Here is a 21336-nt window from a genome sequence, read left to right as displayed (position 1 = left end):
GAAATGTTGAATTATTTGTAAATTTATATGGTTACAAAAGAATATGATACTCCCTTGATTAGTACAGGAGAATGACTTTTTCGAAGAAACCATTTTGTATAGTTTAGAAAAATTGGGAGGCTGAAGAAACGGTTTCTTGTATCAGTGCTTTAGAAATCAGTTTGAAAGTCCTTATTGATAAAATTGTTATACAAAATACAAATAACTCTTCCAAGAAGGGTAGGATTCCAACTTCCCTTGTCTTGCTCTGCCTCTCATGGTCAGGATCGTAGGTCTCTGAATAAATGGTTAGTAGAAAGTAAATATTGGACGTTAAATATTGCTTTTTCATGGCATCATTTACTGATTTTATATGAAAAACTATGAGAATGATGTGAAAAAACAAAGGAAGGTCCACCTGGTCTCAGTGGAAATAAATCCTTTTGTACTAAAATGAAAGCAAGCTTTCTTCATACTTGATGCCTTTACCAGATGACTTGAGTTTCTTCAGGGTCTTAGAGAAATAGTGTGATTTCTTATAAAATAAACATGTAAAAGTGGAAGTAAGTAGAAATATCAGTAATCTTACCTTTTCAGAAAGATAAATTGTAAGTCAGGCAAATACCTGAAAGGTGTCTGTTATACTTCACTATGTGGAACATTGCATTTTCAAACAAGTTCCTCTGTAATGCTAATACTGCTAGTCCAAGGAGCCACATTCTTTAAACTACTGCTCTAACCCAATATGCTGTTAATTAAAATTGCTGAAGTAAGACAGAATTCCTATGGAATAGTTTGTTCTACCCTTTGAATATTTCTTTTACATAACTCAAGAGTTCTTGTATTATTTCATCAGGTTTTGGAAAAGATAGGAAAAATCACATAGAGAATGACTATTATTTCAACAAGCCATATTTTAATACAACACGATTGCTAAAATGCCTGCTTTTTTCCCATATGTCAAGATTTTTCTCATGTTCCTTTGATTTGTTTCTACTGTAATATCTTAATTCAGGCTGTTATTATCTATTGTATAAACCTCTTTGGTAGCCTGCCAAATGTTAAAATTTTTGCTTTTGGCCTTTTTTAACCCTGTGCCATTTGGGGAAGGAATGACAGAGATCTGGGATTCAGAGAAGTGTTTCAGGAAGAATCAGCATCATATGCGAACAAGCTCCAGAATGAAGAGAGAGGAAGATTGCATTTAAGGGACTAAAAATTTTAACATCAAACAAATATAGACCAAGAGGAGAAGATGGGTCAAACATGAGGTTTGAGTAGTACTTTAAAATTTATGATAAAATTATACTCACCTAAGCATTTATTTATACAATAACATGAGACTTTTATTTTAGACATATTTCTCTGGTTACAGTGTAGCCAGAGACAAAGTTACAAACTAGAGATAATTAGGAGATTTTTGTAATAATGAAGTTACTAGGAAAGTTGACCATTAGCTCTATAGGGAAAGAAAAGTGGGTAAGTGCTTGAGATATTTAGGCAATAAAGTCAACAGGACCTGATGATTTGATTAAGATAGAGTAGGTGTAGGAAGGAAAGACAATTCAAGGTTAATAGGTTAATATCTAGATTCTGTCTTTGGCAACTTGGTAGATAGAAAGGTGTCTGTTATACTTCACTATGTGCAACATTGCATTTGTATTTTCTTTTTCAGTTACCTATTGTTTATTGCTAGTCTATAGAAATACAGTTTATGTATTGATTTTGTGTTATGCAATCTTCTTAAACTCACTTATTCTAGTTAATTTTTGTAAATTCTATAGGATTTTCTAAGATTCTCATGTAAGCATATGGTAAATTACATTTATAATCAGGTTTTTAATTTACAGGATATACAGTTGATTCTGTGTTAATCTTTTATCCTAAGATCTTGCTAAATTTTACTTAATTACCTCCATTGGTTTCTTTTTTATTGATTTCTTAGGATTTTCTGTGTAAATCATACATATGTGAGTAGGGACAGTTTTACTTCTTCCTTTACAGCCTTTATTATTATTATTTTTCACTCTTTATTACATGGCTAAGATTGCCAGGGTGATGGTGAATAAAAGTGATGGGATCATACTACCTAACCTTGTTCCCTGTCTCAGGAGTAAAATACTAAACACCATTAAATATGCTGTTAGCTGTAGGGTTTTTTTTAAACATCAGTGTAACTGAAGCACAATTCACATTAACTAAAATTCAACATCCATTCATAATGAAAACTCTCAACAAACTTGGAAAAAAAAAGGAACATCTTCACTCTGATAGAGGATATCTACTAAATGCTTATAGGCACATCAGGTAAATATAAAGGAAGAGCACAATGAGATGTCACAATACATCTATCCACTAGAAGAGTTAAAAGGAGTCTCACAATAGCAAGTGCTGACAAGGATGTGGACCAACTATTAAGAATTGCTGACAAGACTTTAAAAGGATACAACCACTTTGGAAAGTAGTTGGCAGTTTCTTATAAAATTAGACATAAATTTAATATATACCACCCAGCAAAACCACTTTTCTGTATTTATCCAAGAGAAATGAAGACATGTTATATGAAACTGAGTACAAATGATAGTAGCTTTATTCATAATAGCCCAAGCCTGAATTAACCATAACATCCTTCAATAAGCAAATGAATGAAAAATAATTGTATTTTTATACAGTGGAACAATGTATGATACAATCTGTTACACCATTTATATTATAGAAAAAGCAAAACTGATCCATAGTGACTGAAAGTGCATCAGTGGTTGCCTGGTAGGCTGGGGTACTGATTTGCAAAGGACACAGGGAACATTTTAAGATTAATGAAAATGCATTGATTGTGATGGTGGTATGATGACTTGTGTCTATTTGTCACAGCTTACACTGTGCATTGGAAATGAGTATAGTCGATCTGGCTAGATCCACCGTCCATATTCTGGGTGAACAATTATCTCCATCCATTTAAAAAAATTTCCAACTGCTTTTTTGTGGGGCTCTGGGTCTTCCTGTGCATGCAAAACTTTAAGTGTCAACCATTTAAATTTTTATGGTGGCTTTATGTAGTTTTTAGAGCTAGTCCTTTCTGCTGCTTCCTCCTTTTCAGAATTTCCTCCTGATTTATTTTGGGGTTGCTCTGCCACTCCTGCCTGAACTCTGTCCATTGGTACCTGGAGTCAGTAATGCAGTCTCCTGATTAGTGCATGATTTGAGACTACTTCAGGCAAAAAACTGCAAATGTATAAGTCTCACTTATTGCAGTTTTTCTGTTTTTCAGGAGTGGACTTAGCTTCTATTTCTGCCTCTTTTGTTGCTCCCGAACATCAAATATTGCATGTGTGTGCTCATATGCACACAATAAAAATCAGTGCCATAAGCAGACAAGAAATAGTAAGTATTTCTTAGAAGATTCAGTGCTGACAAAGGTTGGTGGAAGAACCAAACAGGATACCCCTCCAAAAAATGAGTGAAGAACTTGCAGAGGTTTTATTTTTGAAAAGAAAGTTAAAATACAGACCACAGACTGGAGGGAAACACTTAACATATATAACATATTATGTAAAAGAGTTTCTACAAATAATAATTTAAAGTCAGGTAGCCTAATAGAAAAATGTCGAGATGCCATGAACAGAAAGTATGAATGACAAATATACAACAAGATACTCAGTTGCACTAGTAAATCAGGGAGAGGTCAAATAAAATTACAATCAGCACTCTTTGCGTACTGAATTAGCAAAAATGTAAAGATTCATAATACTTATTTCTGAAAGGATCAGGGCAAAGTGGATTCTCAAGACACTGTTGGTGAGAGAGTAAAAACCTTTTTGGAAGCTAGGTGGCAGCATGTATTAAAAGTTAAAATTTGTACAAGGATTTCTCTTGCAGACTCATTTGTAATAAGAAATAGTAATGGATAAAGCTGAAATGCTCATTCATAGGAGAAGAGTTAATAAAGTATAGGACAACCACCAAAAGGCAAAAAGTTCATTCATTCAAAAGACTGAAGTATTTATGCCGACATGGAAGACCACAAAATACACAGTGAAGTAAATAATCCAAAACAAGTAAATAAATAAAATTAAAGTCAGAGTTAAAACAAATCATACCTAATAAGTCTATTAAAATCCACATATATATTAAAATTACCGTATATGTGTGTATAACCACAGCATTACTAATACATGAAAAGCAGTTACCTCTAAGGAGGAAAGTGCAAGATTGGTAGAGTCATGATGCAGTGAAGGACTTTTATGTTTTATGTTGCTTGTTGTGTGTGTGTGTGTGTGTGTGTGTGTGACTTTAATATTTTACTTTGATACTGTTTTCATAATAATTTTCCTGTAGAAAACAAAAGGGTGATTATTCATCCAAACTTGATTATACTTCCATATCTTTTGGGAAGCTTTAAAAAATGCTTATTCATACTCCATGATTAGGGATTTATCATTATTTGATTTGTGCAGTAAAGTTCCCTTTGTGAGTCTGATACTTACTGACCAACTTTCACAGTAACATTTGGTCACCTAATTTTACATACGAAGAAGGAGATTCTCGAGAGGTTTAAGGGGAGCTGTAGTGGGAAAGTATTCACACCAGGATTCACATCAGGCATTGTTTTCATTATGTTTTTTTGTTTATTTTTTAAGTCTGTCCAGGGTAGCATAACTAGTGAAGAGCAAAGTTGGGATCAAATCTGTTTTCCTCAACTTTTCTTTTCACTGTGCAATTGAGCCTACCTTTAATTTAATTTTATAGCTAGATTTTTAGTTAGAATTTTTAGTTAAAACCAAACTAAGTCTGCACATGGTGGCTTTTTAGTATTCTTCATGTGGAAGATGTTCAGGTCACATGGAAACAAATGCCGTTAATGTTTCCCTTTATCCCAACTGTCTAATATGATTTGCAACAAGAAACGGGATTGATTTATAAGAGAAATAAAAGGTTAATATCACAATGTATACAACTACCGTCAAGACAAATAACAGTAGCTAGGTTCCTGAAAATGGTTAGATATGGACCATTTTTCAGATTAGATGTATATTAACTTATTCTGTGCTTTAGTTGCTTTCTCTTTCTGAAATATCTTATATTTACCTTGACTTGCATCCCTCATCCCTCACCCTTGTCCTTTCTCCTCTAACTTCACATTTTTTAAGACTCCGAAGCCTTAACTTTCTCTTTAAAACCTTTCCTTACTATCACTACCCCAAGGTACAGTTTAACTCTTTTCTCTTGTATCCTATGGCAGTTATAGTAATATTTTCTTGCAGTGATACATTTCATGACTCAACAGATTTCTTGAAGCTAGTCTATCTCACCCCAGTATGTGGCACAGTGCCTCACATACAATAGGCTTCAAATAATGCAAATAATGAAATAGTTAAGAAAAAATACACAATTTCAAACATGATACCATGGAAGAGTGTAAACTAGCCAATCTCCAAAGTAATATAGAGGAAGATGAATAAGGAGGTAAATATATGGTTGTGTATTTGTACATATTATTTTCTTAAAAATACTGTACTATTTTCTTAAAAAGTAAGGCTGTTTTAGAATCTTTAAAGTTAATTACTTTAAACAAGCTTAGTTTGTCCAAAGTAATACACCAGTATGTCCAGTTTGTACCCATTTGGTATTCCATCATAATCATTACTATTTGTTCTTTTTAGCCTTGTGCATATACATCTTATTAAATGTATTTGTTGTATTTTCTCTGTGTGTTTCTCTCATTCCTCCTTCCCTTCCCGTTCTTCTTTCTCTCCTTTTTTCTCACTATATAATTGTATCTTTTCTAAAATAGTTTGCTTTTTTCATTGTAATAAAAAATTACTTTTAATATAAATTTAAGGGAACATATAATGTTAGGAATAGATGAGATATTAACAGTTAAAAATGGTTAGTAAAGACAAATCTTTTGATTATTTTCCCATAGGATTTTAATTGGTGAAATAAAAAATTTCTACATCTTGGAATTTTTTTTAAGTTGTATTTATAGGATTGCCAATATGTATGCACAAAATTAGTTTCTTCCCAGTTTCTCAGTTTGCTGTAGCAGAGAAAAAATTTTCTTTTTTACAGTATGCACACTTGGAACAGTAATATTGACAAAAAGTACTAATTGAACCACTTGGTCAGTAAGTAATAAGTAACCCCTTTAGCTCTCTGTGATTATTGGGGTATACTATGTTCTTAACCAAAAGGAAGGTCAAATAAATTCTCTTAAAGTTTTTTAGACACACATGTGCACAAATAAAATCACAAGAGATGAAATTATCTTTGCCCTTGATTTATCTTCTTATATTCTAACTTACTTCATCTGAGAAGTTGAAAAATACTCTCAGTTGCTGCTTTAGTGTTTGGATGAATTTCAAAAGGGATCTATTTCTGTAATATCTATCTATATTCTTTGGTGTTGCACTGTATTAGGAAATTGTATGTGTAGAATTCTGAGACTTTGAAAATAATCCATTATTTATATATATTTTTTATGGAGATTAACATGAAGCCCTTTTTATTTTCCTTTTTGCTTTGTTCTCCTTTAAGATGAAGTCTTCAAACAAGTGTAAAGTATTCTTTGTTATCTGTAACTCCACTGCTCCAAACATTTTTATTTTGCAATATTTCAAATATAAAAAAAGTACAGAAAAAATGTATATATGTATAAACTTAGCCTAAGAAATAAAACACTGTATGTAAGATGGCAGACTAGGAAGGTCCAGGCCTTTGTTCTCCCATGAAACATCAAAAAACAACTTTAGACTGAGTAAAGTAACCATAAAGGAACTCTGGAAACCAGTCAGAGATCTACAACTAAGCAAACAATCAAGACAAAGCCACATGCAAAATGGTAGGATATTTTATGGCATTTTACTTAACACTTGTCCTATCCTTTCCCAGCATGCACGTTATGGTGAGGAGGAACTAGCCTAATTCTTGATTCCCTCCCTTGGGACAGAAGAAGCAAGGTGGAACTTGTTTCCAACACTATGGTCTGTTGGCTGCCCAAGGGACTGCTTTTGGTCTTACCTTACTTGGAGTTTAGATAGGGAATAGCAGCAGTTTGGATTTCAGACTGGAAGCCACAAAAGGCAGTGGCAGAGGCTGCAATGCATGAAAACTGCAGGGGGACTGCAAACCCATGGACATCTGGATAACAGGAGAATACAGTAGAACATCTAAAGCTTTGAGAAGTAGACGAGGTAAGGAAATTAGACATTTTAACCAGACAGTGGAAATAGAGGATTAAAACACATAGCACATGCATACACCCACACATAAACACACACAGGCCCAGAGAGAACAAATGCTCAGAAAAGGTCTTAAGGCTTAGGGGCTCACTAAGTAGTGAAGGTCTTCCACAAGGAGTGTGAGAGGTGGCTTTTGTTCAATGCCCAGTTTTCAACAGATCACTAGAAATACAAAGGATCATGGAAAGATGGCCCATTTAAAAGAACAGTTTAAATCTCTAGAAACAGTCCCTGAAGAAACCTATGTATCAGACTTACTAGACAGATGTTGAAAACTTGAATATATTCAGAAAGCTGAAGGAAAACTGAAATAATGAAAGAATGGAAATCAGAAAAATGATATATAGACAAAATGAGAGTCTCGAAAAAGAGGAATTATTTATAAAAAAAGAACCAAGCAAATTCTGGAGCTAAAAAAACTGAATTAAAAAATTCACTAGAGGAGTTCACCAACAGACTCAAACAAACAGAAGAACCAGCAAACTTGAATACAGGTCACTTGAAATTATAGGTTATGTGAAGAAAAAGAATAAAAAAAGGGAGGACATAAGGGACTTATGCAACAGCATAAGAAGATCAATATATGCATCATGGGAGTCTTAGGAGGAGAGAGTGAGAAAGAGCCAAAAAGATTATTAGAAGAAACAATGGAGAAAATCTCCCCAAATTTGAGGAAAACTATGGATGTACAAATATAAGAAGCCCACTGACCTCCATGGAGGGTAAATCCAAAGAAATAAATACTGAGACACATTAAAATTTACCTATTCCAAAATAAAGACAGAGAGAATCATGAAAGTAGCAAGAAAAAAGTAAATCATCACAAAGAAGGGATTCTTGGATGATCACTGGATTTTTTAACAGAAATCTCACAGGCCAAAAGACAGTGGGATGCCATGTGTAAAATGCTGAAATCATAAACTGTCAATCAAGAACTCTGTGCATAGCAAAACTTTCAGTAACAAGGGAGAAATTAAGGCATTTATAGACAAATCCTGAGGGAGTTGATTACACTAGAGCTTCCATACAGTCAGTAAATGCTGAAGGGAGTCCCTAAAATTGAAATGAAAAACACTAGACAAGTTCTCAAAGCCATATGAAAATATAAAATTCTTAAGTAACTTTGTTTTGTAACTTCACTTTTTATTTCCTATAGGATTTAAAAGACATGCATAAAGAATAATTATAAACCCATGTCAAAGGGTACACAATATGTAATGAAATAATTTGTGACATCTGTAAGGGGGCAGATAGGAAGAGCTCTAAAGGAGTAGTCTTTTTAAATGCAATTGATGTTAAGTTGCTATCAGTTTAATACAGATTGTCATAACTTTAGGAAGTTGTATGTTATCCCCAGGGTTACCACAAAGGAAATAGCTGTAGAATATACATAAAAAGAAAATGAGAAGGGAATCAAACATGTCAATACAAAAAAACTAAACACAAAAGAAGGCAATAATGGAAAAAACAAGGAACAAAGTACTTCTATGCCAGTTTTTACTTTAAATGCAAATAGGTAAATTCCCCAATCAAAAGACATAGATTAGCAGAATGGATTAAAAAGAAAAACAGGATCCAACTCTATACTATCCACAAAAAACATACTTTACATCTAAGCATACACACAGTTTCAGAAGTGCTTCTCTAGCATGCAGTTCCTGGAAGTCCTATTCAGTAACAGCTCGTTGCATCAGTAAGCAGAGGAAAAACTATCTTTGTTATCCAGTTTTTAGTAGCTATCCTACTTTTCCTTCCCTGACTCTCTAAATTTGTTTCATTTATTTTTATGAGGTATATTTATCATTGTTCCATGGATTGCTTTAAAGGTGAGCTTATGTAGAACCATCTTGAAATCCAATTTATGTTCTTTAAAAATATTTTATATATCCTACTTTAAAAAGCAGATAATAAATGTTTCTGTAGCAGAGTGGCAAATTGAGTGTATATTATTGACATACATTCTTCCCTAAGTATTTTAATTTTATTACCAAATTTAATGCTTACAATGCAGCTGGATACTGTCATTCCCATTTTTAGATGGAAAAATCAAGGTACTGAGAAGTGAAGTAATTCGCCCAAGATCACAAAATTTGTAAATTAGAGAGTGGTTTCAGGAGTGTGCCTAATTCAGTGAGGAGCAAGGTATAGTAAGGTGTAATTCCATGGGGAAAACCCCAGGGCAAAATACCTTTGAAGCCGAAATCAGTCAAAGGGAGAAATAAAGTGGGAGAAAGCCGTTTATTTCTTGCAAGCAGTCATCCCACATCTCTCTCAACCCAGTTGCAGGTGAGCTCCACCCAACCTCTCCAGTCTAGATAAGCCCTCCCTCACCCATGTAATTACCTATTGATATGGAGATGGACTACTTCTCTCCATCCCTTAGAAACACCTCTTGATGTGGAGATGCACTAAAGCCAGGTGAGAGATTCTGGAAACACTGCAATTTTACCCACATGGGGAATTGGGTGTGGGGAGCTGTGGAGACTTACAGGGATTGTTTGAGAGGAGGTACATGCTATGGAAGCAGCTAGGTGGGTCAGCTCATTGCTTCCTATGGGCCATGTGGTAAATAGCAACATTTACCTCTAAGTTTACCTTTAAGTGTGAGTACTTGAATTACCTAGGCAAGTCAATACTCACAGAGAGCTGGTGACATCAAGAGAAATGAAAAAAATCCCCTTTGTCCAGGAGACTACCAATCACAACTCACTAGCAACACTGTCTGTCTATCCTTCACCAGTTATTGGGGTCAAACTGTATGTCTTTGTTGTCCACAAGTAGGCAGACATAGAAAAGATTGATAAAGAAGCTGACGGAGTTTCAGCTGGAAAAATAAGCACCTAACAAAACAGACACCAGCATCTGAGGAAGACCAGCACTATGAATGAGAAAATTTTACACTTGTGGATATAGGAGAGCAGTCTGTAAAAACAGAAATAATAGTACCAGTCTTGGGGTCAATAAAGAGATGAATTTTTGCATGTACAATGCTTAGAACAATGCTTGGGACATAGTGAATGCTTGATAGATACTAATTTATTCATCCTAGCCAACATTTGTTATCTCTTGTTTAAAGCAAAAGAAAATAACTAATTCACATTGGCATGATTAGAGAGGATATTACGTGCATACAAAGGGATCAGTGAAAGATTTTGGAAATGATAAATGTAATTGTCAAGTAAAACTCACTGATTAGAATAGAGAAAATGCTGTGGAAGAGAATGCTTAGCACATTAATGGATGCAGCAAATAAATAATAATTCAAGGCAAATAGGATATTTTAGTAACACAATTAACAAGTTTAATCAGACAATCATAACCTACTTTTTTTCCCAAATACTACATTTTGGAAAATAGGAAATTAACTTGCAAATATGAAACATTTTGCAGAATTAAGAAATTCTACCAAGGGGAAAAGAGCAATTCATTTTGAGAAGACTATAAACAGAACTCTATGCTTAAATTGAAACTCCTTCATGAATTGATAGACTAGAAGGTAGCTATTAAAAATTTTTTTTCAGATACAACTAACATACTGGTTTTGAGTATACAACATAATAATTAAATATTTATAAAAATAGTGACATAATCACTGCAATTAAGTCTAGTTGACATCCATCACCACACAGTTACAAATTTTTTTTCTTGTCATGAAAACTTTTAAGATACACTCTCTTTGTAACTTTCAAATACACAATGAGTTAACTATCCTTAATAATAAAATATTAACTATAGTCACTATGTTGTGCATAACATCCCCAGAACTTCCTTATTTTATAACTGGAAGTTTGTATCTTTTAACCCCCTTCATACATATTGCACCCAGTATCTGGCAGCTAGCCAGTCTGTTCTTTGTTTCTGAGCTCAGCATTCTGTTTTTGTTGCTGCATCTTAGATTTCACATATACGTGAGATCATACAGTATTTGTCTTTTTCTCTCAGACTTACTTCATTTAGCATAATGCCCTCAAAGTCCATAAATGGTCCCAGATGGCAAGATTTCCTTTTTTTTTCACAGCAGAACAGTATTCCACTTAATATATGTATGTATACATCACAGTTTCTTTATCCATTCATTCACCAGTGGAAACTTAGGGTGCTTCCATATCTTGGCTATTGTACATAATGATGCAGTGAACATGGGTCTTCAACTTAGTGTTTTCATTTTCTTTGGATAAATACCAGAAGTGGAATTGCTGGATCATATAGAAGTTCTATTTTTAATTTCTTTGAGGAACCCCCATACTGTTATCCATAATGGCCGCACCAACTCACATTCCTACCAACAGTGCACAAGAGTTCCTTTTCTCCACATCCTAGCCAACATTTTTTATCTCTTGTTTAAAGCCAGTGATTCCTTATTGATTTTCTGTATGGGTGATCTTTGGTGAAGGTGGGTATTAAAGTCCCCCACTATTACTATATTGCTGTCTATTTCATCTTTTAGGCCTGTTAATATTTTACATTAAAGCTTACATTAAAAAACTCAACAACAGTCTGACTTAAGTTTGAACACATTCTAAACCTCTACATTCTTACCCCCCTGAACACACTGTGTTCTTGATATTACAGTTTACCTTTTCACCTTTTGTATTAACAAAAATTATGGTGGTTATAGTTGTTTTACTAGTTTTGTCTTTTAAACTTCATACTAGATTTTAAGTGATTAACCTACCACCTTTACAGCATTATTCTGAATTTTACTATATATTTATTTACCTTTACCAGTGAGATTTATTCTTTTGTATGTTTTTCTGTTACTAATTAGCAACCTTTTGTTTCCATTTAAAGAAGTCCTTTTAACATTTCTTGTAAGGCTGGTCCAGTGGTGATGAACTACTTTAGTTTTTACTTGTCTGGAAAACTTCGGATCTCTCAGTTCTGAAGGACAACTTTGTCAGGTAGAGTATTCTTGGTTGGCAGTTTCTTTTCTTTCAGCACTTTGAATATATTGTGACTTCTTGGCCTGAAAAGTTTCTGCTGAAAAATAAACTTACAGTCTTAATTAGGGTTCCCTTTTATATAACAAGTTGTTTTTTAAGACTTAAAAATTTAAGATTATTTTATTACCTTTAACTTTTGATGCTTTAATTGTAATAAGTCTTGCTGTAGGTCTCTGGGTTCATCTATTTGGAATCTTTCTAGGTCCTTTCTTGGATCTGGATATCTGTTTCTTCAACTTAGAGGAGTTCTCAGTTATTACTTCTTCAAGTAAGTTTTATGCTTCCATTCTCTTCTCCTGGAACCCTTATAATATAAATTTTGGTCCACTTGATGTTGTCCCATAAGTTCCTTAAGCTGTCTTCACCCTTTTTCATTCATTTGAAATCTCTGATGGGCTGAGCTCTATTGTCCTGTCTTTTCAGTTGACTGATCGTTTCTTCTGCATTATCTAGGCTGCTATTGTATTTTTCAGTTCAGTAATTCTTCACTTCCATGACTTCTATTTGGTATGTATTTATATTTTCTCTGTTGAAATTCTCCTTGTTTTCATCCATTCTCCTGAGCTCAGTGAGCCTTTTTATGACTGTTACTTCTAACTCTATCAGTTAAATTACTTACCTCCTTTTCCTTAAGGTTTTTTGCTTAGGTTTTATCTTGGTCTTTTATTTAGAACATATACCTCTGTTGTTTTCTTTGGGGTGGGAGGTTCATGATTTTTTGGGTCTCTATTGGTTTCTGTACATTAGATAAAACAAACATTCCCTGTCTTGAAGGAGTGGCCTTATATTGAACCTTATAGTTCAGCCCTGTCCTGGTTGTCTCTCAAACTTTTGTGACTTTTAGTGGCTCCCAGTAGTTAAGGGTATGCCATGACTTATCAGTGACCCAAAGAGGAGGATCTGAGTCAGCACCTAGATTCAGGGTGATTGAAAGCCAGACCTCAAGCAGCAGCTTTTAAAGTATGCAATTATTACTTTTTCAGGGGAAGACAGGGAGATGAACATTTCTGTTGGTTCCATCTATGCTGAGCCATGGGTTAGTAGGCAGTTCAGAACTATTTCTTGGTTTGCTACTGCCCTGTTGAACCAATGAACACAAGCCTTGCTGGCCACCAGAGCCAGGCTATCAAGAGAGGTGTTCTCTGGGCAACAGGTACAAAAAGCCTAGGTAGCAGATGTGTACACAAGCTCCTTTTTTTAGAAACACCAACAACATAGGGGAGGGCAGAGAAGAGAATGCAAAGATGGTATCCACTGGCCTTCTTCACCATAGAATGCCTACCTAGGCTCTTAGATGTGTGCCAAACCAACACCCTGCCCCTTAAGCCAAAGCTCCAGTGCAACCAAAGAGGGCTCTTTCACATGAAGACCGGGGATATGTTTCTGCTATCTTTGCACTGTGCCCTAGGGGTGGTAGCCAGCCAAAAAAATGTTTCATCATTTGTTATAGTCCCAGAGGACCCATGAATGCAAGCCACATTGGCTGCCAGAACCAGGCAAACAAGGGGTATGCCTTGGGTGACAGTAGAAAAACTGGGCACCCCACATGTGTACAAGTTCTTCAAGAGACATTGGTGATTTGGAGCTTGGCAGAGGTAGAGCTTGAAGGTATTGCATCTGAGGTTTCAGAAGAGGATTACAGTTGGCCCTTTAGATGTGTGTTTAATAAGAAGCCTGCCCAGAATTGCAAAGAGAAGCTAGTAGGCCTCTTTCACAGAAAGACTGGGAGCCTCAATCTATCCCCTTTCTGCTGTACCCTGGGAATGGCAACTGGTTAAGAACTCTTTTACTGTTTGTTACAGTCCTGTGGGACCAGTAAGCTTGGGCCCCACTAGCCACAATAGTTGAGCAATCTAAAGGTATCTCGGGGGCAGCAGCTGCAAAAATCAGGACTTCATACAAGGAATATATAAGCTCCTTTCCAAGAGATACTGGCAACCTGGAGCAAGGGAGAGAACAGAGATGGTGCCTGCCATCCTCTGTCTTCGAGAAATGTTTCATTAGGCCCCTAGATATGCATTAAATTAGATGCCTTCCTCTTAGGCAAGATGAACTAACAAGACTCTTTCACAGCAAGTGTGGTCGCTTTTCTGTTGGCTGCTTCTATTCTGCATCCTGGGGCAGGTGAGTCCATGCAAGGCCTTTAAGAACTGTTTCACTATAACCTTGTTGATCTTGTGGTCTCAAGCCACACTGGCTTTCAAAGCTAGGGGTTTTGAGAGATTGTCAAGTTCAGATCTTTTAAAAGTTGGGAAGTCAGATATGGGGTTCAACCCCTTCGCTCTTCAAGGAGAAACTTGGGATTGTAAGTTCCCTTCCAGTTGTGGGTCCACTCTGGGGGGGTGTTTATGGCAAGATTGTGTTTTACCCTCTACACCCAAATCAAAGTTTTTTCTCATTTATCCAGTCTGTGGAGTTGCTCAACTAGGTTTTGGTTTTGTTTTTTTTTTTTCAGAGAAAATTGTTCTGTATATAGTTCTTGGATTTGGTGTGTCTGTGGGAGGAGGTGATTTAGGATCATCCTACATTGCCATATTGACCTGGAGACTCCCTACTAGTTATTAATACTTATTATGAGTCCTTTCTAATTAAATACTACATTTTAAATTCATACATAGTGCATTGCAAACAATTAAGAATCTTATATAGATATATATAACACAGTAATTCAATTGGTACAACTCCTGGCACATAAATTGTAGTGTGTGACTAAATATAGGTAGTGATATAATATCAGTGCCCATTGATATAATGAATTAGAGGGCTTACAATACTTGTTTTCAATATAGAAAGTTACTGTGGGCAGCTCCATTCCCAATATGTACCCAAGAGAATTGAAAACATGTCCACACATAAAATTTAGTGCACAGAAGTTTATAGAAGCATTATTCATAATAGCTAAAAGTGGAAGCAACTCAAATGTCCATTAATTGATGAATGGATAAACCAAAATTGCTGTATTAATCCAATGTAATATTATTCATCAATGAAAAAGAATTATATGCCACTCTGCACCTTGTAGGGTGACCATAATTAAAGAGATGATTATTAATAAGGATGCAAAGAAATTGGGGTCATAATACATCAATGGTAGTAATGTAAAACATCGCAGCCACTAAGAAAATAAATTAGGCAATTTCTTAAAAAGTTAAATATAGAATTAAGCATCTGAAACAATACCACTCCTAGGCATAGACCTTAGAGAATTAAATCACATGTTCACACAAAAATTAGTATATAAATGTTTATAGCAGTACTACTGTGACAACCAAAAGAAAGAAACAACCCAAATGTCAGTTATAAAATGGAAAAAGGTACTGTTAACATGGCTATAGCATGGATGAGCCATGAAAGCATTCTAAGTGAAGAAGCCCAACACAGAAGATCACCAGTTGTATTATTACATTCACATGAAATGTCCAAAATAGGCAAATCCATAGACACAGTAAGTAGATTAGTAGTTGGTAGGAGATGTAAATACAGGGTTGGGACTGATGGCTAGTAGATAAAGGATTTCTTCTAGGGATGATGTAAATACTCTGACATTATTTATGTTGATGTTTGCCCAACAGTGAATATAATAAATACATGAAGTATACACTTTAAAAAGGTGAATTTTATATTGTGTGAAATACAGCTCAATAATAAGTAATGCTATGTAAAAATAATGCTGGTTCTGACTCAGTAATTCCACTCCTAGAAATTTACTCAAAGAAAACAAAATCCCTGATTCAAAAGGACATGCACCCCTTATGTTTATCTCTGCATTGTTTCCAATAGCCAAGGTATGGAAGCAACCTAAGTGTTCATCAATACATGGATAAAGAAGATGTAGTACATATATACAGTGGAGTATTATTCAGCCATTAAAAGAAAAGAAATCCTGCCATTTCCAACAATATGGTTGGACCTAGAGGGTATTATGCTCACTGAAATAAGCCAGGCAGAGAAAGACAAATACCCTATGATTTCATTTATTTGTGGAATATAAAAACAAAGCAAAACCGAAGGAACAAAACAGCATTAGACTTAGAGACACTGAGAAGTGACTAGTGGTTACCAAGGGGGAGGGGAGTGGGCAGAGGAGGGAGGGTGGGAGAGGGAGACTGTTGAACCACTGTGATGTATATTGGGTAATAAAAAATAATTAAAAAATAATGCTGACTGTGGTCACATGCATTTTATGTTTTGATAAATATTTAACAAGGTGTCCTACATTGAGATGGTACAGTTTAAATTTTTGTAAGCTATGTATAAATGCCTGATTTTGTCATAAAAATTTTCCTCAGATATTTCTGCAACAGCAAGAACTTTGGTACATCATTAAAATTTTCAACATTTGGCAATGTTATTGCTGAAAAATAACCTAGTGTAGATTTCTTTTATATTTCTCTAATTATGATTGAGGTTATCTTTTCATATACTTAAATGCCATTTATATTTCCTTTCCTGTGAACTTTCTATTTTTGTCCATTACCTGTTTTTCTTAGTGTTGGTCTTTTTCTTATTGATTGGTAGAACATGTTTATATATTATCTTTTTTCCCAGCTTTTTCTTTTGACTTAGTGATGTGTTTTTACTATGAACACTGTCTTTACTGCCCAGCAGTGCTCTTACAGCATTGTTTGATCTTCATGGTTTAAGCCAAGAACCTAAATCTTATCTCAACGACATCACTGATAAAGTCTGTTAAATTTCTCAGTGCTTATCATTGTACTCCCTCTAAGCTATGTCAGCTGAACACATCTATTGGTGTACATAAATGTGTTTATACCTCTGGTATCCGAGTATTTTGAAGAGGAGCTGAGAGTGGAAGACAGACTTTGGATAGATGAACTGATCCTAAATTTTGGTGTTAGACCATCATTAAAATGAGTGTAATTTATGACAGTTTTTAGAAAATGTGAAGAACAAAATCACTAGGTTTATAGATGGGTGGGAAGATGGATAAATCACTGGATATATAGGGGAAGCAAATGTGTTAAGGAGGGGTGAAAACAAGCTTATTATTGTCACAGTAAGATATTTCCACCCACCAACTGTTGAGGCATTCAGGATTAGTCAGTTCTTCACCAAACTTTTTTTTTTAATCAAATATACATCATAGTGGTTCATCAATCCTCCTCCCCCTTGGTAACCACTAGTCACTTCTCAGTGTCTATGAGTCCAGTGCTGTTTTGTTCCTTCAGTTTTGCTTTGTTTTATATTCTACAAATAAGTGAAATCATAGGGTATTTGTCTTTCTCTGCCTGGCTTATTTCAGTGAGCATAATACCCTCTAGGTCCATCCATATTTTTGGGAATAGCAGGATTTCTTTTCTTTTTATGGCTGAAAAATCTTCTATTGTGCATATGTACCACATCTTTATCCATTCATGTATTAATGGACACTTAGGTTGCTTCCTTATCTTGGCTATTGCAAACAGTGTGGCAGTAAACATAGGGGTGCATATGTCTCTTTGAATCAGGGATTTTGTTTTCTTTGAGTAAATTCCTAGGAGTGGAATTACTGAGTCAAATGGTATTTCTATTTTTAGTTTTTTGAGGAACTTCCATACTGCTTTCCACGACAGTTAGCACCAATTTACAATACCACCAATAGTGTAGGGGGGTTCCCCTTTCTCTGCACCCTCACCAGGATTTATTGTTTCTCGTGTTTTGGATAGTGGCTATTCTAACTGATGTGAGGTGATACCTCATTGTGTATTTAATTTGCATTTCCCTGATGATTAGCAATGTGGAGCATCTTTTTATGTGCCTATTGGTCATTTGTATTTATTCTTTGGAGATGTGTCTGTTCAGGTCCTCTGCCCATTTTTTTGATCAGTTTATTTTTTTTTTGGGTGTTGAGACATATGAGTTCTTTATATATTTTGGATGTTAACCCCATATCAGATGAGTCATTTATTAATATATTCTCCCCTATGGTCGGGTGCCTTTTTGTTCTATTGATGGTGTCCTTTCTGTACAGAAGCTTTTTAGTTTGATATAGTCCTACTTGTTCATTTTTTTATTTTGTTTCCCTTGTCCGAGGAGATGTGTTCAGGAAAAGTTGCTCGTGTTTATATTCAAGAGGTTTTTGCCTATTTTATTCCAAAAGTTTTATGGTTTCATGACTTACATTCAGGTCTTTGATCCATTTTGAGTTTACTTTTGTGTATGGACTTGGACAATCATCCAGTTTCATCCTTTTACTTGTAGCTGTCCAGTTTTGCCAAAACCAGTTGTTGAAGAGGCTGTCTTTTCTCGGTTGTATATTCATGGCACCTATATCATATATTAATTGACCGTATATGCATGCATTTAAATCTGGGCTCGCTCTTCTTTTCCGTTGATTTATGGATCTGTTCTTGTGCCAGTACCAAATTGTTTTGATTACTGTAGCTTTGTAGTAGAGCTTGAAGTCAGTGAGCGTATCTCCCCATCTTTGTTCTTCTTTCTCAGGATTGGTTTGATTATTTAGGTTGTTTTGTGGTTCCAAATGAATCTTAGAACTATTTGTTCTAGTTTGTTAAAGAATGCTGTTAGTATTTTGATAGTGATGTCATTGAATCTGTAAATTGCTTTGGGCAAGATGGCCATTTTGATAATATTAATTCTTCCTTTTCATGAGCATGGGATAGATTTCTATTTTTCAGTGTCTTTTTTAATTTCTCTCTTGAGTGTCTTTAGTTTTCATAGTATAGGTCTTCCACCTCCTTGGTTAAGTTTATTTCCAGGTATTTTATTGTTTCTGATGCAATTGTAAGTGGAGTTGTTTTCCTGATTTCTCTTTCTGCTAGTTTGTTGTTAGTATATAGGAATGAAACCAATTTCTGTGTATTAATTTGTATCCTGAAACTTTGCTGAATTCAGTTACTAGTTTTACTAGTTTTTTGGTGGATTCTTTAGGGTTTTCTATGCATATGTCATCAGCAAGTAGTGACAGTTTAACTTCTTCCTTCCCAATCTGGATGCCTTTTATCTTTTTATCTTGTCTGATTGGGTGGCTAGGACCTCCAGTACTATGTTGAATAAAAGTGAGGAGAGTGGGCATTCTTGTCTTGTTCCTGATCTTAAAGGAAAAACTTGCAGCTTCTTGCTGTTAAATATGATGTTGGCTGTGGGTTTGTCATATATGACCTTCATTATGTTGAGGTACGTATCCTCTATACCCATTTTGTTGAGAGTTTTTATCATGAATGAATGTTGAATTTTGTCAGATGCTTTTTTTGCATCTATTGAGATAATCATGTGCTCTTTATTGTTTTTTTAAGGTATATGTGATACTGATTGATTTATGAATATGTACCGTCCTTTCATCCCTGGAATAAATCCCATTTGGTCATGATGGATGATCTCTTTGATGTATTGTTTGATTCGGTTTGGTAATATTTTTTTATTGAGTATTTTTACATATATGTTCATCAGGGATATTGGTCTGTAATTTTCTTTTTTTATGGTGTCTTTGTCTGGTTTTGGTATTGGTGATGCTGACCTCACAGAATGAGTTTGGAAGTATTCCCTCCTCTTCTATGTTTTGGAATCCTTTAAGGAGGATGGGAGTTAGCTCTTCTTTGAATGTTTCGTAGAACTTGGCTCTGAAGTCATCTGAACCTGGAGTTTTGTTTTGAGAAAGTTTTTGATTACAAATTCAATTTCATTGCCAGTAATTGATCTGGTCAGATTTTTCCTTAGAAGGTTGTGTTCTAGAAAATTGTCCATTTCATCTAAGTTGGCCAATTATTTGATATATAATTTTTCATAGTATTCTCTAACAATTCTTTTTATTTCTGTAATATCTGTTGTGATTATTCCATCTTCATTTCTACTTCTGTGTATGTGTGTATACTCTTTTTTTTCTTGATATGTCTAGCTGGGGGTTTATCTATTTTGTTTCTTTTCTCAAAGAACCAGCTCCTGGTTTCATTGAATTTTTTCCTATCGTTTTATTCTTCTCTTTCATTTATTTCTGCTCTGATCTTTATTACCTCCTTCTTCCTACTGACTTTGGGTTTCATTTGTTCTTTTTCTAGTTTAATTGTGATTTTAAACTGTTTATTTGTGGTTGTTCTTCCTTCTGGAGTAAGCCTGTATTGCTATGTACTCTTAGAATGGCTTTTGCCACATCCCATAGATTTTGGGCTGTTGTGTCTGTCTTCATTTGTCTCCATGTATTGCTTAATTTCTGTTTTTATTTGTTCATTGATCCATTGATTATTTAGAAGCATGTTGTTTAGCCTGCATGATTTCGTAAGTCTTTTAACTTTCTCTGTGTAATTTATTTCTAGTTTCATACCATTGTGGTCTGAGAAGCTGCTTGACACAATTTCAGTCTTTTTGAATTTATTGTGGCTGTTCTTGTGGTCTAGTATTTGATCTATTTTAGAGAACGTTCTATGTACACTTTGGAAAAATGTATATCCTGCTGCTTTTGGATAGAGTGTTCTGTAGGTGTCTTTTAAGTCCATTTGATCTAATGTATTGCTCAGTGGTTCTGTTTCCTTATTTGTTTTCTGTCTGGTTGATCTGTCTGTTAATGTGAGTGGTGTGTTAAAATTTCTTAAAATGAATGTGTTACAATCTGTTTCCTCCTTTAATTCTGTTAGTATTTATTTTACGTAGTTAGGTGTTCCTATGTTGGGCACAAATATATTTATAATAGTTACATCCTCTTGCTGGACTGATCCCTTTATCATTATGTAAATGTAATGTCTTTCTTTGTCTTTTGTTACTTTCCTTGTTTTGAAATCTAGTTTGTCTGATATAAGTACTGCTACTGCTGCTTTTTATCCCTATTATTTGCATGTAACATCTTTTTCCAGTCCTTACTTTTAGTCTGTGTATGTCTTTGGGTCTGAAAAGAGTCTCTTTTAGGCAGCATATAGATAGGTATTGTTTTTTTAATCTGTTCTGCTCCTGGATGTCTTTTGTTCAGTGCTTTCAGACCATTTACAATTAAGTTTATACTTGACAGATGTGTACCTATTGCCATAGTAGTAATTGTTTTCTGGCTATTTTTTATTGCTCCTCTCTGTTCCTTTCTTCCTATCTTACACACTTCTCTTGCTAAGGATGGTTTTCTTTAGTGTTGTAATGGGAGTTCCCTCTTTTATTTTTTTAATAATTTTTTTGTGTGTATTTATTGTAGGCTTTACTTTTGTGGTTACCAAAGGTTCATGTATACCTTCTTTTCT

The 21336-nt window shown here is 34.7% G+C and overlaps 1 protein-coding gene across 20 annotated transcripts in view; it reads left to right on the top strand.

Moving 5' to 3' along the window:
• Window positions 1-21336, top strand: part of PTPN4 (protein tyrosine phosphatase non-receptor type 4) — a 269179-nt gene that overhangs the window by 74281 nt on the left and 173562 nt on the right. For 2 of the 20 annotated variants that reach the window (XM_073241326.1, XM_073241324.1), the window contains exons 1-2: window positions 1274-2912; window positions 3248-3360. The exons of 17 other annotated variants lie outside the window; for them this stretch is intronic. In XM_073241326.1, coding sequence (XP_073097427.1) covers window positions 2870-2912; window positions 3248-3360 — 156 coding nt within the window. In that variant the 5' untranslated portion in view covers window positions 1274-2869. Of the gene's footprint in view, window positions 1-1273; window positions 2913-3247; window positions 3361-21336 lie in introns of those variants that run through there. One more of the 20 variants, XM_037001051.2, reaches the window with a different exon arrangement.

The sequence above is a fragment of the Manis javanica genome, chromosome 7, assembly GCF_040802235.1.
Source record: "Manis javanica isolate MJ-LG chromosome 7, MJ_LKY, whole genome shotgun sequence".
In the NCBI taxonomy this organism is placed as follows: domain Eukaryota; kingdom Metazoa; phylum Chordata; class Mammalia; order Pholidota; family Manidae; genus Manis; species Manis javanica.
Note: the sequence above shows the minus strand (reverse complement) of the source record. Positions and strands in the feature narration are given on the sequence as shown.